This window comes from Mercenaria mercenaria, chromosome 15 (genome assembly GCF_021730395.1).
Source record: "Mercenaria mercenaria strain notata chromosome 15, MADL_Memer_1, whole genome shotgun sequence".
Taxonomy (NCBI): Eukaryota; Metazoa; Mollusca; class Bivalvia; order Venerida; family Veneridae; genus Mercenaria; species Mercenaria mercenaria.
The window spans coordinates 55,676,390-55,696,983 of record NC_069375.1 but is presented as its reverse complement, the minus strand read 5'-3'; the positions used below and the strand labels follow the sequence as shown (position 1 = coordinate 55,696,983).

Below are 20,594 nucleotides of genomic sequence, written 5' to 3'. Positions count from 1 at the left end.
GTGTTCTTTAGTTCTTAAAACGGCAGTTATTTTCTCGAGGTCAATGTGATATCGACCTTTGGGCAACTGGACCCTAAAACGTGAAGATGAACCTTTTCAAATCTGGAGGTCACTGTGTCCTTGACCTTGACCTACTGAACTCCAAAAGGTACGGATCATCTACTGAACACAATTATTCTATGAAGTTGTAGCAGTGTAGGTCAAAGAATTCTTCAAAAACGCAACAGAAAATGTTTTCACTCTCGAAGGTCATTGTGAAATAGACCTTTGATCTACTGATTTGTAAAATAAAATCATGAAAGATCATCTACTAACCACAAGACCGCTATTTATATCTCAAGGTCATTTTGACCTTGAAGTCCTACTTACTGAACACAAAGCAAAAAGATTTATCTACTGACCACAGGCAATCATCCTATGAAGTTTTCCCATTGTGAGACCAAGCCATCTCTCACCATTGATCGATAAATGAAAGGTCCATTGACCGCAAAACCAACTAACCAACAATGAGCAAAGCAATATACACCCACTTCTTACTAGGTGATTTTTGTGTTAAATTGAAAATAATAAGTTATTGCTAGATATTACTGGACTCATTGGTAATTTAATATCCTTTAACAATGTCAAAAAATTTGTTCGAAATCCAAATGATTCTGAAAGGCAACTTACCGCAGGCAGATTTACATGTTTCGTAGTTGACAAAGTTATTTTTAGCGTCTACATTACAACCATAATCTGAGAATATTTCACAATCCATTGTGGCAGGGTTGTAGAAGAACCTGTATGTCATAGTCTCGCCACATACTTTCTTGCTTGGCATCTCTTTCCAGCAGAACTCCTGTAGTCCCACTATAAACAGAACAGTTGTTTAGTTTATTTGTTGTCTTTCAATGTATAAAGACTATTTATAAAAAAAAAACACCTAAATTTCATTGGCCGAAACCGCTCATCATCTTTTACAATATATATTTCATGTTTAAAGGTTAGTGAGTTTTCCCCATTAAACATGACTCTAAAAAAAGAATGGAAGTTACTTATTGTTGCTTTTAAGGAAAAAATACTTGTTACTTATTCTTAAACCTGAACCCATATAACAAAACAATTATTGACTTTTGAGCCATTGGATATGATGTGAGATTCACCGGAAGAGGGCAATACTGACATCTTCCGGTGAATATCATATCATATTCAATGGCTCAAGAGTCAATAATTGTATATTAAGCTTATTGCATGACCTTATAATGAAATTAACTGTCCCGGTAATAAGGAACAGCGATGTGAATACAATAATTTGATTCGTTAAAGGTCAACAAGTGATATATAACATATCTGAAGCGTAATGTAAGCATAAGTAACAACCAAATTTCTCAAAAATGGATTCACTTAACAGGCATTGTGTCACCTAAAACAATATACAGATCTTTGAATACTGATTGTTTATTTAGTAAAGTAAGAATAATCCTAGTCTGCACATTATACATGTTATAACATTTTGATGATGTATGGTGTTTAAAGCAATTAAAAGTTACAGCTACAGTTGTGTGTGACACTTTAACAAGGCACACATCATGTGCATTATTCACAGTCTTACAAACTTGAATGTGGGAAACTGGAATCTGAAACACGTCATAGTGCAAGGCTATCATTAAACGATCAATATACGATATGGTATATCACATCATTCGAAGTTTTGAATATCTTACGGCATACATGCAAACGACAATCGCACAACATTTATATATCGAAAAAAAAAATAGTTATAGAAGAAAACAATAAAACCAACAACATTATATTGAAAAATGATGATATTTACTAGATAGTGCACCTTTAAATTTATAAAATATATTACTTTTTGTGTCATAAATATACTTAAAAGTAATCTTTCCTTTTAAGTTTGCATATATACAAGTATCAATATTGCATTAAATATTTTACTAGAAATTAAAACATAACAATTATATAAATATACAAAATGATTTGTTTACCTGATTTTTGAAATCGCGGTTTTGCTTAAAATATAGTGCTGAAAGATACACATTACGCATGAAATACATACTGTTGTTTGCGCTTAAGTCACTGCAGTTCAGCATTCCCAGGTTTGATAATTTCGGTCCATTCGGTATAGGGGTCCCAGTATGACCATCAACACAATAACAGTATGTCGAATTACTCATCATATCTCGCGAGCATTGTTCCTGAATAACATACAATTTAGATAAAGTAAGTGCATTTATATCAATTGATTTGTATTCTTACGATGGTACGACACGATCCACAGAACAAAAACATTCTTTACTTCAATACTTCGCGGGAAAGGCAACTATCTGGAACTCGAAAGATTTTTGTAAATGTTTAACATGGTTGATTTTTATATCTAATTTATAAACTTCAGGTAAAGTGTTCGTTTGCTACAGTGACATTCAGTCTGAAAAGGTCTGCCTTTTTCAAATATGTGGCACATTTCTCATGTACATATTTATCTCGCAAACGTTTCTGTTTATTCGAGGCATAAGGCAGGAAGGGTATCGGTAATCTTTACAAGCTAAGGACTCACCAACCAGCCACTTCAGAACGACCTCCCGGCAGTAACCGCTAGGCTAGCCTTGGTAGCCGTTGATAAATAATGCTTTGTCAAAGGAAATCACATCTTATATTTATGCATTAAAGATCCCACTGAATTTGCGATAATTCGTATTAATTGGCATTCACCTATTTTCTGCTTTTATTATTGCAATTTGCTCAGAAAAGAAAAGGAAATTGTCAGACTGGACCGAAAGGCTACCGCCAGACTACAACCCTCGGTATTTGTTTAAAAAATCCCCTACAAGATACAGTTGTACCTTACCAGTTTGAAACTCCCCTCCGCTGTACATTCTGGTGCAGAATGCATGCCCATATGTTTCATCAAATACATCAACATTTTGCTGAAAGGGTTTGTATCTTCATCCATATCATCTTTGTCTTCCATATGCGTTTCCCTACGCTTTCTTCGCGTATTCATATCACCTGTTCAAGCAATTATGTGTCATGAAATTTTATAACAGGTACGTGTGTGACAATTATTAGACTGACAACACAAACATTACATTCTGTGCTGGTCGTAATTTCTAGTAGTGAGAGAAGTTTATGAATGGATTTTTGAGTGTTCTATGTTTTTTCGTTACATTTAACTAAAACTTTACTTGATTCATTGTTGTTTCCATAGGGAAGAGATACCACTGAGCTGTACTAATCCATTTTCATTTTTGTAATAATTTCATTTTAAAGAATATTGTAAAAGACTGTGATTTACAATCTCCTATTAATTTTGAATTACTGCATTGTTTTTCTTTGACATTCTTTTGTTAATCACCTCAAATTAACAGAATTATTACAAGATTTTAAAAGTTTAACATATAATCTTGTTTCTACACACAGTCAACAGAACATGCGTATAAACAAAAGCTTACGCTTTCTAACAAGAACACGTCGATTAAATTCTTATCTCCCCTTATTAAAATATATGTTTAGATGCTTTTAATGTTATCCAACCTTCATTTTCCATCGGCGAGTCAGATACAGCCTTTACCAGTCTCGTCATTGTTGCTCTCTGTACCAAGCATGGGGTAGCTGAAACACATACCACTCGTATTAAAAACAGTTAAGATCACAGGCATGAAATCTGAGATTTTATTTTATTCATTTATTTTGTTAGACTTAACGCCGAACCGACGCAATTATAAGTCATATGGCGTCTTTCCAGCTTTGGTCGTGGAGGAAGATCCTAGGTGTCCCTCTGTGCATTATTTCATCACGAGCGGGAACGTGGGTAGAACCACCAACCTTCCGTAAGCAAGTTGGATGGCTTCCTCACGTGAAGAATTCAACGCTCCGAGTGCGGCTTGAACCCACATCGATGTGGGGCTAGTGATTTAAAGTCAGCGACCTTAACCACCCCTGAAATCTGAGATTTATATATTTCTCTGATTGTTATACATTTTCTCGTTTAAGAGCAGAAGTTTGGAAAAAATAAATGATGTATCCACAGAACAATGGTTTTACTCCTGTCACTGTATGTATATTTTTGATTAAGTATTGGGCCATAACTCTGTTACGGCTGTGTAAAATCCCATTTAAAACACAGATGTACAACTTCACATTCTGAATACCCATTCCTGTTAGGTTTGATGATTCTAAATGCAATACTTTTTGAGATATGCAATACATGAATTTGGAAAGGCAAATTTAAGTCCCCCACCCCCAAATGGGGAGGGGGATGCACAATAAATGCTGGCATATCAGAATCAATCTTCATTAATTTCTTATGGGCATAAGTAAAGAATCGGACGATGGAACACTGGTTCGGACAGACAAACGCAGATATTGATACATACACAAAGTATAATGAGTTCATCAATGACGTCATGGTGTATGTAATTTATCATATGTATTCAATCACTGTGACCCACCTGCCTATTAAAGCCTCAATTAAAAATATAATGAGGCAAGACATACGAACCTTGACAAAGATGTGTTACATCATCCGAACCATTCTTGAATAGTGCGTTACAACCGCCACAATAATTGGCTCTGAAAGCAGTTCCAATGGTATATAAGGACACTGTTAATTTGAAAAATTAATCCTTTTTAAATTGTCAGTGTGTGTAAATGAAAACTTGAACTGTATAACAAGCACTTGTAAAAGTTGAGTGTGTAGAGAACTGTAACCCAAGAGGTCACAGGCGAGGAGAACGTTCTTCAGAACACTTATATGTCAGCAAACATACGTCATCTGCTTGTTATGTAAGGAACATTGGTTGTGAGAATTTACCTGAAGTTTGTTATATGAAAGAAATAATGTCTTAAAAGGCGATATACCCTTATCGAACTGGTTCTTACGTTCACACTTCTATAGGCTATATAACTCCTTAATATACGACATAACGTGCAATTATTATATCTGATAAGTTTGAATATATGAGGACTTAAAAATCTGTACACATTTTTGAAATGCAGTAGAATACTGACTCGCATGTAGCTTCCGGTACACCAGGGCACTTGGTGACATCGCATGGGTTTGCAGCACACTGTACTTCTACTGTAACACCACAATCATCTACAATAACAAAGCCATCAATCATGATTAGCCAATGCAGCCATCATTGTCGAATATAAACCAACTTAAACATTAATCATTCAGTCCCTGTCACCGTGGTTTGTTACGGCATAATATCATTGAAGATATATGACATCACGTAACAGCCTTTAGTTTTATGTATGACATCAAGTAACGTCCCCTGGTTTTATTTATGACTTCAAAGTAACAACCTTTGGTTTGATAAATGACATCAAAGTAACAGAGAACAGCCAAACAAATAAACAATTTACTGGTGTGTTACAGAAACATAGTTCATATGAAAATTTGCAAGTCTATACTAAATCTTATAAGCAGAACAAGGGTGCAATGAAGACACTGTGTATTTACTGGAATTTCAGTTCATTCTAATCATGTTTTTTATGTAAACCACGTCATCGTTCTACTAAAGGTTTTTTTTTTTCTATCATTTTACCTTTAGACTTAGTTTTTGACATATAGTTGAAAAAAAAAGATTTGAAACTACAAACATTTTTTTTTCTATCATTTTACCTTTAGACTTAGTTTTTGACATATAGTTGAAAAAAAAAAAAGATTTGAAACTACAAGCATTCTAACAAAAACTCATAAAGATCAGATAAATATTGTGGACTCTAATAATTATGTAGACAATGGATTTCTTTAATTTAACCTGGTGGCCTAGTTTTTGTATTATTCACTTAACGACCTAGCCTCTGACATCACATAGCCAAGTTCTGAATTTGACCTAGATTTATAAAGACAACTATTGTTACACAGTGATATAAAGTTCAAGCAGAATACGTGTGTCAACAATGTGCTTAATTGACCTCGTTTTTTTTCCTTAAAGGAAACCCCATTTCAAAACTGATATATATATTACACAGACAAACATATATTTTATACAGACAAACATTCTGACACTGTTTTAGGAAGCTTCGGAAGTCAATGTGGCGTCTAGTGTTTATTTTAGTTTATAATGTTTATTATGATTTTTGGCCTTTTATTTTAGATACTCAGTTTCGAACCGGATCTACATTTTACAAAAACACACATTCTGACAAAGTGTTATAAATTTTATTAAATATATATGATGTAGTCTCAAAGTATGTACAAGATTGTTCTATTATTTGGCATACCTTTTAAACTTTTCAAATTTGAGACAAAGACTTGATAGTTTACAATTTTGAAAAAGTGTTGTATCAACAAGAGAATGTAGGTTCTACAGAGTTAAAAATGTTCTATTATTTAACATAGTGACCCCACATATTACCAACGAACAACCTCGTCATCTATTTTACTGAGGGAAACATTCTGTCTTATTTCAATACGAGTAGGCTAAATTTGTTAATTGAAGAACGTTAACATTCAACCTTTTAACGACGACGACGGGAGTTAGATACAGAGCAATAACTTAGTGCTCGGATGGGATTATGATTTAAATTTGAAATGAATTTAAGCAAATGACTCAATATGATTGATTTATCTCTTGATAAGCAAACGTTTTAAAATATGCTTTCAAGTTCTATAATAATTTTTGTACTTCCCATTTTTCAAAAATGCTTTTTTAAACGTTCGTTATCCCGAAAATAGCTTCATTAAATTATATCAATCTATTGTAGAAGAAGCAGCTGAAATTATTTCATTCTAAAAATATACGTTTTCTTTCAACTATACTCTACTTGGTTTATGCGTGCTTAGTACATGAGACAACCGCGTATTTGTTTATTCGGATATAAAATTAGCATATTTCCAATTACTTATATCTTAGTTTGACACTGTTTATTATGACACTAGCGGTTACATATGATTCTTCAATTTCCAAAGACATGAGAAATGTTCCCCTGAATGTCCAGCAAAATGATATTATTTTGTGCCTCAGACATCCACATTATTTTTCTTTACAGCAAACAAGCCTTTTAAACATCCCGCAGAAGTAATCTCCCGTGCTTCGTTTGCTAAGAACGATGTGAACAAATAATTTAACTTACAAGTTAAATCATTCTGACGCAATATACTGAATATACTTGCGTAGAGCTAAAATCATTAAAGACCTATACTTTTGTAGTTTATACAAATTTATTTTAGCTCGATTGTGATGAAAATTTTAAGCTTATTTGAACCATTCTCGAGTCCGGTTCCTGGAAAACCCAGTACTGGTGCCATATTGGAAGTCATAGTCGTGACCCTAGTTAGGCTCGAACCAACGACCCCTGGATTGAACGGCCGACACCATAACTACTAGTCCACCGCTCCCCTTATTTTGAAGTGGTCATTGAGGGTGTGTAACAAAATATATTACCTGGAGGAAGCGTGTTCCTACAAAATGGGCCGAAATATCCAGTCCTGCACTGGCAAACCTCTCCTCCGCGAATATCCCCTATACACGTGCCATTGTTCTCACAGGTGATTCCGATCATAGACATCAGTTTACAGAACTTAGACTGCATGAGCTCTTTTTCTGTTGGACAAAAAAAAATTACCATAATATACTTCTTACAGGACAGACAACGAGTGACCGTGTCTGTTAACATTTTGACGCCATGAGAAATCCAACATAGTGCATTTGTGACCAGCATCCGCGTAGTCTGGTCAGTATTCATGATGTTCGCTGTCAAAGCCTATTGCAATTAGAGAAACCGTTAGCGAACAGCATGGATCCTGACCAAACTGCGCGGATGCGCAGACTGGTCTGGATCCATGCTGGTCGCAAACACACTATGTTGGTTTTCTCATTGAGCGGCTCAATATTTACAAAATAGAAATAAAATATTTGCAAAATTTAATAAAATCTCGAAAATTTTATGTATAATGCCACATTAGATGCTATGTTTCAAAACAGTCTATGAGAATTGTAAATTCTTGTAGTCATATATTTCAGAAATAAGAAACAAATGCCTCTGGTGGTTACTTTCATACACCAGTCACACATACGGCGCGGATAGCTACGTCCAGCCACGGATAGAAACATAGTAATCCGTATCGATCCGTACCTGAGCCGTACGGATTGGTATGAATTGATACGAATTATTACTTTAAGGTTCGGCTCAGGTACGGATCGATACGGATTACTACGTTTCTGTCAGTAGCTAGACGTAGCTATCCGCGCCGTATGTGTGACTGGGGTATAAGGTAATCAAATGAGATTCTAACGCACTCGTAACAATAATAACTATTACACATTCAACTATCTATTGCTTTTCTTGTAATATAAAATAGAATCGAACTATATTGTTGTTTTTTAAATTAGATGTTCACAGTTGCAAGGTTCCTGCTAATAAAGCGCCTGATAGTAATTACCCTTTAAAGCAACAAGACTATCTTAAATAAGGGACATCATTTGGCTGTAGTTATGATACTTTCTACATAAGGTAATCATTCTGATGATACAAAAGATGTGTGGAAAATCTGAAAACACTTGATAAGGTTGTTCCTAAACAAACTTGCTTACATGTAAAACTGTCACATTTTTTTTTTACATTTAAATATAGCTAGGATTACTTCCATTGTTCTGTGAGAAACGTAAGATGTTTCGAAATTTATTATTTGTTATGTTTTGTTTTGGGTTTAACGCCGTTTTTCAACAGTATTTCAGTCAAGTAACGGCGGACAGTTAACCTAACCAGTGTTCCTGGATTCTGTACCAGTACAAACCTGTTCTCCGCAAGTAAATGCCAACTTCCCCACATGAATTATCAGAGGTGGGGGACTAATGATTTCAGACACAATGTCTTTTATCAAATCGTCACGGAGAACATACGCACCGCCCGGGGATCGAACTCGCGGCCCCGCGATCCGTAGACCAACGCTCTCCCTACTGAGCTAAGCGGGAAAATATGAAAACATACGTATTTCTTGAGAAATTCTTCAGAAACATGGTTGCATGCAAACCCGTCACATAATATTTTACATTTAAATGGGACATAATTTTGACAAAAGAACAGCTAGAGTTATATCACTTGTCATGTGAGATCATCTTTTGATGCAAAGGATACGTGTGAAATTTAAAAGTATTAGGTCTTGTTTTTCTGACGCCGACGTAAACGCCGACGCCGACGCCGACACTGACGCAGACGACAAGGAAAATCATAGCCGGACTTGATATAGAATTTCAAACAATCCAGCTTAAAATGAAAGCAAGACTCTTCTTCAATAATAATACATGTATCAATAATAATATTTTAAAGGCTTGATACTAGCTCTACACTATAAATGACCTAATTCCCAGCAGTGTTTGATGAAACATAACCTGGATCTTGCTTAAGGACGTATGCTAGAATTTGGAGCGAAACTTTTCCCAATAACAGAAATTCTTCAAACTTTGGATATTGAAGGACAATCATCTAAGAAACAAAATAATGCAATAAAAATCATAGGTCACCGGTATCAAAAAAGAGTTATCTGCCCTTGAAAACGGCATTTCCCCCAAAAATGACGTTTTCAGGGGCAGATAACTCTTTCGATACCGGTGACCTATGATTTTTATTGCATATTTTTGTTTCTTAGATGATTGTCCTTCAATATCCAAAGTTTAAAGAAATTCTGTTATTGGGAAAATTTTCGCCCATCTCCATACAGGGAATTCTAGCGTAAGCCTTTAAGACGCATCGTTTTAATGTATATGTATATGGGTAGTTCTTGTCTTGTTTTGTTTTCGTTGTGTCAAGTGTTTCTGAAATCCATCTATGCTTTAATATAAACTCACTACGGTAAATCATATCTGACCCTTTGATTTGAACCAGATCTTAAAGCAAAGGGTCTTGGTCATGCGCACAAGCATATATATTCTGTTTCGTAGATCAATGGTCTCAACTAAAATGTACGCCGCCGTGCCGAAAATTGAGCTTTGCCTCCTTACCTACTTACATACACCCCTTTAAACCTGATAAGAGATTTTTAATTATAGGTAGAAAAGACGGTACGATATTATGTTAAAATTAATGTGATAAATGTTTTAAAGTACCTATATCTCCTTTCATTAGTTGTTCATTCGGTACACAACAAATACCAACGTTTTCGTTTTCTGCAGTCACAACAGATGTGCATGTACCCACTTCAGGGCAGCCCGTCTCATCCATTTTGGGTGCACACTGTGACACCATTTTTGCATTTGCCCCACAGGGACTTTCATCATCTCGTACTGAAGTAAAAATTTGTTCGTCTTTATTTTGCGCGTACTGGTTGCATTTCATTTCTTGGTGATAATAAAAGAAATGGCATAATGTTAAAATCTGTATTTGCTGAAGTGGCTTTTATGACAAGTTTTAAAAAATAAAACGCATTTGACACGAAGAAGTGAAGAGCAAAGTCAAAATACTAAGCATTTACTACATCGAGGTATTACCAGTTATATTTGTTTTTGCTACTATGTGAAAGTTTTAGGAGATCTCGTCATGAAATTAGAAAAAAAATCTACTTTTCTATAAACGGGTATTGTACGATAAATTTTGTGACTAAAAGAAGTATAACCTAATGGTGCTGCGCATGTCATATTGCCACACACATCATTTTCACAGCATTTTGAATCCCCGTCACAGTCGTCGTCGGACATACACATGCTGCTTTTGCAGTTAGTGGAATCGAAATTATTTCCGTAAAAGTTTGGACATATTCCATCTTTCATTGTCTTGCGGCGCACCAGAGCTAAATAAAAATAACAACATTCGAGAAGAAATATTAATAAGTTATCACAAGCATTTACAAGGGTTAACAATATGTTTTTACCCTAGAACTGATCTATATTTTAACATGGTGGCACAAATTTACTTATATAATTCTGTGTTAGTGTATAAAATATGTTTCTAAAAATGCCCTCTCGTATTTTTTCGAATAAAGCAGTCAAATAAGTTTGCATACCTTTTTTGGGCAAACACTTCATGCCTGCGCCGTATGGGCAGCACATCTCTCCCATGCCTGTGTCACATCCGGCATTGTTTTCTTTTTTACATTCTACTGTTGCACTAAATGGTATATCAGGTCTTGTCTTTGGACATTCATACACAGGTTCTGCAACCCAAATCAAACAAAAATATGAATAGCCTGACAAAGGACAAAACGTCGTGATACATACCAAATATATAAAAACGTAGTCCTATTCTTAAAAATTTGAAAAATATGTTAACATGTGCATGTGTGATTTTTAATAATATTTTCAAAAATGGCAATGTTTATTTGATTTCTTACTTATAGACAGTAATGACTACATTGACTTCTAAAAGCAAACGCCAGTGGAAACTTTGTGAACTTCTGTCCTGTCAACATCTTCCTCTCTTTACTCGTTTTTCCTCATGAACTAATAACATATTCTTACGCATTTCAAAGCTTTTGAAATGCGTAACAGAAATAAAAGAGGGAACATCTCTGAGGAACTGTCTCAGCTTGGATTCGAACCCGGGTCGGATGGGTGGAAGGCTAATGCTCTAACCACTGAGTCAAAGAGTCGAGTCTGACGCAGTTGTCAGCGACTGGTTTCAAACGTGAGGCTATACGTAAGTGACCGTAACAATATATAATGAGAAAAAAATAGTCTAAGTATTACCTGGTTCTTTACATGCGCCATGTTTAACGATCATGTACGTTTTTTCCTCCTTGCAAGATTGTTGTTTCATTAAGCAAAGATTAGAAAATGTAATCAATTTAGCATCGTTGCTGAGGGGATGGGCACAGATTGGTCTATACTCTTTGGTGCAACCTTCTTGGCAAGTGCATGTGTTGTTGTAGCATACTTGGTAGTGTTCACATTCGGTGTCACCGCATTTTTCTAAACAAACAGCAAGGTACATTGATAACAACAGCTGTACTATTCTATTTGGAACGAAGGTTGTATCTTGGCAACGCCTATGTAGCTGAGTTATTAGACATTTACGGATTAAGTCTACGTGGACTGTGGACACCTAAGGCGATAGATTTTTCAAGGGGACTGTCTCAACATAGTTTAATTATATTATGCGCGATATGAAAAAGAGTTTATAACGGCAATAGGGTTATTATATCATCACTATGCGGTAGGTAATATAAATTTGGATGTGCCTGTTTTTAGCTCGACTTTTCGAAGAAACAGTAGAGCTATTACACTCGCGTCGGCGTCTCCGTTGGTTTAAAATTTTTGATAAAGTCAAATATATCTGTTACTGACAAAGCTTTTGACTTGAAACTTAAAATACTTATTTACTATCAAAGTCTACACAAGGAAGAAATTTTTGCAGAATTATGCCCCTTTTAAATTTAGCATTTTTCGTTATAGTTTTTGATAAAGTCAAGTATCTCTGTTACTATCAAAGCTATTGACTTGAAACTTATAATAGTTATTTACTATCGAAGTCTTCACCATGAGAAATAACCCCATAACTCTGATTGAATTTTGATAGAATTATGCCCCTTTTAACTTATAAGTTTTGGTTAAAGTTTGTGATAAAGTCAAATATCTCTGTTACTATCAAAGCTATTGACTTGAAACTTATATGACCTTTGACCCCTTAGTGTGACCTTGACCTTGTATCTAGCCATCCAAAACATGCACTCTGCACGTCGACTCGATGTGGTGGTCATTTGTGTAATGTTTCTTTAAAATCCTTCATACAGATCAAGAGTTACAGAGCGGACACGAAACAGTCATATGACCTTGACCCCGAAGTGTGACCTTGGCCTTAAAGCAAGCCACCGGATACAGGCGCTGTGCACGTCAAGTTTCAAGTGTTTTTAAAATCCTTAAATCCGATATTGTTAACGGACAGACGGACAGACAGACAAACAGACAGACAGACGGCCAGATGAACACCTATGGTATCCCAAAATACGTCCCTTCGGGCGTATAATAACAACAAAGGAATAGAGATGCAAGATATTACGTTTCCTACAGTTTTCACAATGTTTACCTACTGACCTACATTTTGATCCCAACTTACACAGTTTAGATTTTTTTTTTCATGTTGCACGACGACGACGATGGAATACGGATACACTGCGATCAGACTAACTCATCTTTTCAACTTTGTCGCAGATGCGCAACTTATAATATTGAAGAACATTTCAGGAAAGTGTTATGACGCTAGATCAAATACTTTTTACGATATGTATAACAAAACATTTCTTTGGCGAACAGACGGACGGACAGACAAATCCAAATATTAGCCTGTGCAGTGACATATTAAGCCAGACCTTACCATCATTATAGGAATGTTTTCCTACCAAACATAAATTAAAATTATCATGTTGAGACGGTCCCCTTGAAAAATCGATCGTCTTAGGTGTTCACAGTCCACGTAGACTTAATCCGTAAATGTCTATTATATTGCAACTTACAATAAATTCAAATTTAAGTATGGCAATGATAACAATTTACATACACAAAAATATAGCTAACTTGAATATTTTCGTTTGTCTATACGCATTGGTTACTGATATTAAATTTCACGCAAAAAACATTGTACAAGTTGTCACATCGGCTACGACGGCATCCAGGTGTCTGAGTAGAAAAGTTCTTTGATTAATCGAGCTAACATATTGGGTAAATAAGAAACAAACGGTCACTAGAACTGCCTAACTAAACAAAATTAAATTGCATTACGTGCACGTGTGAACTCTTTAGCTGAATCCAACCAAGTATCCTTTATATATAACACAGTAATATGTATTAAGGGTCCACTGTGCGGTATATACCAACAATGTCAAATGTCGTTGTCAACAGTTTAAAAAAACAAACAGACATGGAAATAAGCAATGCAGGCAAAATGAATTAAAAAACATGAATATCTTTTCAAGGGATGTTTATCTTACCGCGTGACTTAATTGATTGACAACAAAACTATTGTCAAACAATAAATAACAGATAAACAGACGTATTAAGGGACAAAATGAAATAGTTTGTATGTTCTACATGCTGCTTTCGATGTATGTCTCATGTTTCAGGACAACATCTCTAACTTGCACTTTTACAGTTATGACAAACTCCACAAACTGGGACTAGCAGAAAAGCAGACAGAGTGGCAAATAGACGGACGAAAGGAGAAAATGAGGTATTGTGATGTATTACTCATCTACTATGTTTCATGAAAAATATCTTGTACTTTAGATGTTATTGCGGTGTGACTGACGGACTGACGGACAGGGTCAATCCAAAATGCCCATCCGGTGAAACACCAATTGGGGACTTACCCTTACCCTGCTAAATTTCTATAATGAGCTTATCAATCTTTCAATCTGGACAGTGCCATTATCTGTTAAAATGGGTGCATACCAGAAAGATACTGACTAAATGGCGAACAGTGATGCTCCTGATCAGACTACACGGATGTGCAGGCTGATCATGATCAGCACTGGTCGCAAAGGCAGAATCAATCATTCCTGGCATGATAAGGACAAATGATCCCAAACAATTTGCTAACAGAATTCTGTGGACATATGACAGGAATGTTGTAGGCTGTATGTAAATTATAGATTTCAACTATACTTCATAATCTTATATTTTTCTTTCATGGGAGGGAATAGGAGAGTATACCATAAAACTGAATTACTTTAATATCATGCTGTCGACACAACTTGCGTACTTACGGGCACACTGTCCAGGATAGAGCACTTTAATCTTTTTCCCATTCAGTAATGCTTCCCTTAATCGACATGGGTTGGCGTATGTCACGAGCTTTGGTACGTCCTCAGTAGTATCGTACGCACACACTGGATTGTACTCTCTAGTACATTGTAACATACAGGTTCCAGGCGAGTCTGAATAAAATACACACTAACGTATGATATAAACATAAATGTATCGTAACTGATTCTACGTTTTCACAAGTTTTGTATATAATTAATATGTTATACAGTTATTGACTTATGTTGAGGTCAATATGTATTTTTACGGACCTGTAACAATAATATTGACCGAGGACGCAGTCCGAGGTCAATATCGTTTTTGCAGGTCCGTAAAACAAATACTGACCGAAACATAAGTCTATAATTATTATATCATATGCCCTTCTCAAATGCACTTATTTGACTGGCCCATAATCCATACGTACAAGCAAAAGTGATATCACAAGTCATTATCACTTTTGCGGGTCAATATCACTTTTTGAGGACCCGCACGTGCACCCCTTTCGACCATCAAATGAACGCATTTGAGAAGGGTATATAATATTGACAGATATTTATTAGCCATAAACAAATGCCTTTGTTCAACTCAATGTTCGGCAAAATGCATAGCCACTGTCCGTACGCAACAGAAAGTTCCCTTGTATATTTTCTGAATTCAAGACCAGACTTTCAACAATGCCAAAGAATAGTTACGATTCTGATACTGACAAAGGCCGAAGACGTGGTGCTTAACTCGAACTACAAAAGCTCACAATAAATTTACCTATTATGACCGGCCTTCACCTTGATGAATCTTTCCTTCATTTTACATGAATTCGCTGTCATTCTACATTCGTTACTGAATAAACAATAAACTAAAACAGTCACAATATGATATACCTACCATTTGGACTACAAAGTTCAATTTTCATCTTGACGAATCTTTTCTTCATTTGACATGAATTCACTGCCATTTTACAGTCGTTACTGAATAAACAATAAACTAAAACAGTCACAATAAGATATACCTACCATTTGGACTACAAAGTTCATCTTTTATCTTGACGAATCTTTCCTTCATTTGACATGAATGCACTGTCATTTTACATTCGTTACTGAATAAACAATACGCTCCTGACTTGGAACTCTTCCCACATACAGGTTCATATTGTTCAGTACAAAATTCTGGACACTTGCAGACATTGTTGTTACACATTTCGTAACTTGCACAATAGCTATCGCCACATTCTGTAAAGAGAGAGTAGCTTTAAAATAAACTGTAAGCACACGTGACATATTTTCAATATATCTTATAAAAGATAAGAAGATAACAGCTTCTTCTGCGTCGTTGCGCATTTTGAAGAAATGAAAAACATACATTATATGAAATTGAAAAAAAGAAACACACTATGAACAATGAAATCTACAACACGGAGTCCAGGATACTCTAAACAAGTGTTTCTCTTTTCCCCTAGGATATTCTAAATCATTGCCCTTCTATAAATTATTCGAGCTTTGTTGAGAAGATCACTGAAAGACATTGGCAAGCATTATTTAGAATTAATCTTTTATCAAACCGACTTCCGCGAGTACGCCTGGTGGTGGCACTGGATTAAAAACGGCACTGAATTAAACACATCTTGCTGTGAATTTCAAGTAAATGCTGGAAAATTAGTATTGTTTTGACGCTTGTCAGTCAATCTGAACAAATATATATTTACTTGTTTTGCATGATCCATTGAATGCAACAGTAACATTCTGCATCATTTCGCAAGATTTCTTTTTTAGATGACACACGCTAGGGTACGTCATTCCATCGGATCCACAGACCTGAAGAGTATGTGATTCAACATGTCCAAAGATAAAATCAAATCAGTTCAAATCTTGAGAAACAATAGCTTCTAATCAGGAAGAAAGAACTGATAAATGCTTGTTTACTTACGAACATTTAAGACCAAGTTCACTTTGATTTTAGTGATCATGTCATCCAGCTAGTTTTAGCTTCAGATAAACGAAAAAAATGACAGAAATACAGGAAATTTGTTTAAGATTGTTTTCAAGCATACGTTTAAACGAGTATAGCTCGAAATTTTTACATGGGTATCAAATAGTTGCTTGTATAACTAGCCGTACTTCCATTAACATAGCACTTCACTCTAAAAATCACGCGTTAGTCTGAACAACTCCTGGTACTGAATCTCTGTCTTTTCCCGGGAAAATGTGACATAGATAATGATTTATCATACACATACCTCTGACTTTACTGCGTTCGAGCAGTCATCACACACACACTTCCCTTCCAAACAGGAGCCGTGCAGGGAACATCTCATACTTGTAAAACATGTCCCTAATGATGAAACATAGTGTGTTCTGTTTAGAAACATTTTACAAAGAAGTTTATCTGCAGAGATAGATCTTTTAACACAACAAGTCATTTAAATTGTCATTAAAAAGAGACATGTTAAACTAATTTCGTCAACAATTCTTTGTAAAGATGTTTTTTGTATACTTGTTTTCCGTAAATTACACAGTGAAGAATAGTCTAGTAGAGAATTTTACCAAATATACTGACACAATACTTGAACATACATGTAAACGGGGTTAAACTGAATTCTTAAGTTAGTTTGTTAAATTTCATTTTGTGACAGGTTTGATTCGTCCCCTTTATTACATAGAGAGCGGACAAAGTACATTTTATCAGAAAAACTTTCATCAGGAAAACCAGTAGTCAAAGGTTCTATTCTACCCTTGAAGACCTCTGCTCGCCAGAAGACACAAGCTAGATAAAACTAGAACGAATACCAGAAATAGTGACTCAGACCAGCTCTGAACGTTGGATTCAGATGAAGTCTGATAGTAGTAATTAGCGAAAGTACGTACTGGTGTAGCTTGTACAGACTTTGGCTTTACCAGTTGAACAACAAACATCAGTGCCGTGGCAGTCGTTATCCTCGTCGCACATATCATTCGGGCTTTCCATTGACATTGCCAGTAGTTTTGGTACCGGACATACCACGTCGTCGAACTTGTAAGGGCGGGCTGAACAAGAAAAGTTATATAATGAATATCTTATTGTGTTTGAAATAAAAACCGCAAGAAAATTCGTGCTGATAAAATCATTCCCTTGGCTGTAACAATATTATCCTTCTGACAACATGGCCTTGCTACTGGAGTTAATAATTTGTTTAAAAAAAAGAACTCGCTTACAGTTGCGTGCATGTTGTTTGAGCTGGCCAAGAAACTCGTGGATATTTCTTTTTAATTCAGCATATATAGTCCATCGAAGCTGATGGATCTTATACCATATTACACAATATTCTTCATGTGAAACCTTTGCGATAATTTTTGAAAAGCTTCATTTTTTCTATGTTGAAAGTTTTTTTTCAAGTGATATAAATTGATATTATATACATACGGCCGCATTCTGTATGACACTGATGTAGACTGTAGAACCTGTTCCCATTACCAGTACTACCTTTATACCGGAACTTCTCACACCTTCGAGTCATGGCATTGAAATAGTATGCTCCGATTTCCCTGCTGCCAAAACCGCTGTCAGGACTTTCCAGACAGTAACTTGGGAATGCTTGAAAAGGCGAAAAATATAGTCAATGTTTTTTTTTTCAAAACCTGAACATATAACGGCTGAGGTCGCAAGAGTCTGCCTTCATTCGCCACCTTTTTAATGAATTACCTTTCAATGGTCTTGAGTATTGACAAAAACGAGTAAGCCGAACCCCCGTTAAGAAGTCACAAAAGTTCAGCAGTCGCAGATTATTATTATGAAATTGTCGCGTAAGAAAATTTAATTTATCTGAATATGCTAACCGAATGTTTTAACATGCATAGTTTTATTGTTACTTCATATCGAGAAATGATAATAATTCATTTTTATCTTGTACCAACTACCTACATTTTTATTCAAAATAATCTTGTATGAATCATCCTATAAATTCAGGAGTCAGTTGATGATTTTAAAAGACGGAGTTCCTCTACAGCCGATACCTGGGGACGCGAGAGGTGTTGCACTTTTTCTGTAATCTCTAATGAAAAGACAGAATCAAACTGGACCTACTTTTACTCAGTTGCGTTCTATGGTTCAAAAGGTTTTTCTTATAGCCGCACCATGTGAAAACCAACATAGTGCATTTGCGACCAGCATGGATCCAGACCAGCCTGCGCATCCGCGCAGTCTGGTCAGGATCGATATTGTTCGCTAACGGTTTCTCTAATTGCAATAGGCTTTGAAAGCAAACAGCATGAATCCTGACCAGACTGCGCGGATGCGTAGGCTGGTCTGGATCCATGCTGGTCGCAAATGCACTATGTTGGTTTTCTCATGGTGCGGCTCACTTTTATCATATTTTTTTGCACAAGAAACATTCGTCAATCCGTAAACTTATCTTCTTTTTCTCAGTTATAAAACAGATATCGTATTTTTTACACAAGTTTATAATAGCATTTGATGCATTTTAGAAGCGGATCAAGATGGGCTGGACCCCGTGCTTCCCACCGAAAATCCAACAAGTACACAATTTTATTGCTTGATATTGAGACCTAATTTATTAAGGACAAACTTTTAAGACTGTTCAGCTTGTTTAACAGTATATCGACTGAAATACGTGTGCCCGCCCGCTTAGCTCAGTAGGTAAGAGCGTTGGTCTACGGATCGCGGGGTCGCGAGTTCGATCCTCGGGCGGGGCGTATGTTCTTCGTGACTATTTGATAAACGACATTGTGTCTGAAATCATTATTCCTCCACCTCTGATAATTCATGTGGGGAAGTTGGCAGTTACTTGCGGAGAACAGGTTTGTACTGGTACAGAACCCAGGAACACTGGTTAGGTTAACTGCCCGCCGTTACATGACTGAAATACTGTTGAAAAACGGCGTTAAACCCAAAACAAACAAAACAAACAAAGAAATACGTGTGTCAAAGTGGAAGGACTGGACGAAAGTTATTATCAAAATCTAGCTTTCAGTCTAATTGATTTTTGCTTTCAGATTGTGTCAAATATTTAAGATCAAATATACGTCATATCACGTCTCTTAAGGTATACTTGACAAACGTTTTCCGAGAGGGCATGCCTCCGGACCCCTACGGATCACACACTCAGCACTCTATAAACCAAAATCCTGTGACCCGCCCACGCATAAAACCGAGGACACTGTCCGCATCTTGAGGCACACATTTTCTGACAGTTAACTTCGTTTGTTAAGTAGAGTGACTACTTTAAGATGCACAGATTTTTTTTTTTTTTTGTATTTTTGTATTGTTGAGTTTTATGTAATTGCAAGAAGATGTATTTCAAACTTATAATGAGCATTGTTTCAGCATATGTAAATACATCAACTTTTCGCAAAACAACCAGAATTGAATCCTCACATGGAAAAGTATGTAACCGTTTCCTAATCTCAGCATTCAGGGAGAAGTGATCTGAGGAGGGCAACCTTAACCGTTTTGCCGCGGACTTTTTCAAACTTTTATATAACATTATTCATCTTATTAGATTCAGTACCTGTACATGTGCCATTGTGTCCAGTTTCAGTTTCTACAACTTCACAAAATTGTCTGTTATAGTCACAAGTATCGTACTGAAATATATGGAAAAGCAAAATTATCATTATTATTCTACCAGATTTATACAGCGCCCTTTTCATGATAAACACGTTCAAAGGCGCTTTAAATAGCGCAAACGCAGCCACACAGGGCCAGAAATTCATCCTCTACTAGCTAGCAAGACACATAGCGATCTGACCAGAGAGACAGAGTGAGATAAAGCCCCCAGAACAGACTAGTATATAGTATAAAATTTTATACATTTTGCTCTTGTTTGTCAATGTGGGCCTAGTCTGGGCGGAGCGCCATTGCTCAACTATACGTTATGGCTTGAATGTATATATGGTAATCGAAATTAAGATTTGTGCAAGTAAA

At 35.9% G+C, this 20,594-nt stretch overlaps 1 protein-coding gene across 1 annotated transcript in view; it reads right to left on the bottom strand.

The window, feature by feature from the left end:
- LOC123555153 (uncharacterized) overlaps positions 1-20,594 on the bottom strand; it is a 92,055-nt gene that overhangs the window by 17,494 nt on the left and 53,967 nt on the right. Inside the window, exons 29-46 of the mRNA XM_053525307.1 lie at positions 20,179-20,254; positions 18,075-18,245; positions 17,540-17,698; positions 16,912-17,006; positions 16,381-16,489; positions 15,692-15,907; positions 14,642-14,812; positions 11,631-11,852; positions 10,949-11,098; positions 10,562-10,735; positions 10,056-10,232; positions 7,395-7,553; positions 5,008-5,095; positions 4,499-4,569; positions 3,532-3,609; positions 2,846-3,006; positions 2,057-2,195; positions 670-849 (exon numbers count right to left, since the gene is read on the bottom strand). Coding sequence (XP_053381282.1) covers positions 670-849; positions 2,057-2,195; positions 2,846-3,006; positions 3,532-3,609; positions 4,499-4,569; positions 5,008-5,095; positions 7,395-7,553; positions 10,056-10,232; positions 10,562-10,735; positions 10,949-11,098; positions 11,631-11,852; positions 14,642-14,812; positions 15,692-15,907; positions 16,381-16,489; positions 16,912-17,006; positions 17,540-17,698; positions 18,075-18,245; positions 20,179-20,254 — 2,596 coding nt within the window. The remainder of the gene's footprint in view (positions 1-669; positions 850-2,056; positions 2,196-2,845; positions 3,007-3,531; positions 3,610-4,498; positions 4,570-5,007; positions 5,096-7,394; positions 7,554-10,055; positions 10,233-10,561; positions 10,736-10,948; positions 11,099-11,630; positions 11,853-14,641; positions 14,813-15,691; positions 15,908-16,380; positions 16,490-16,911; positions 17,007-17,539; positions 17,699-18,074; positions 18,246-20,178; positions 20,255-20,594) is intronic.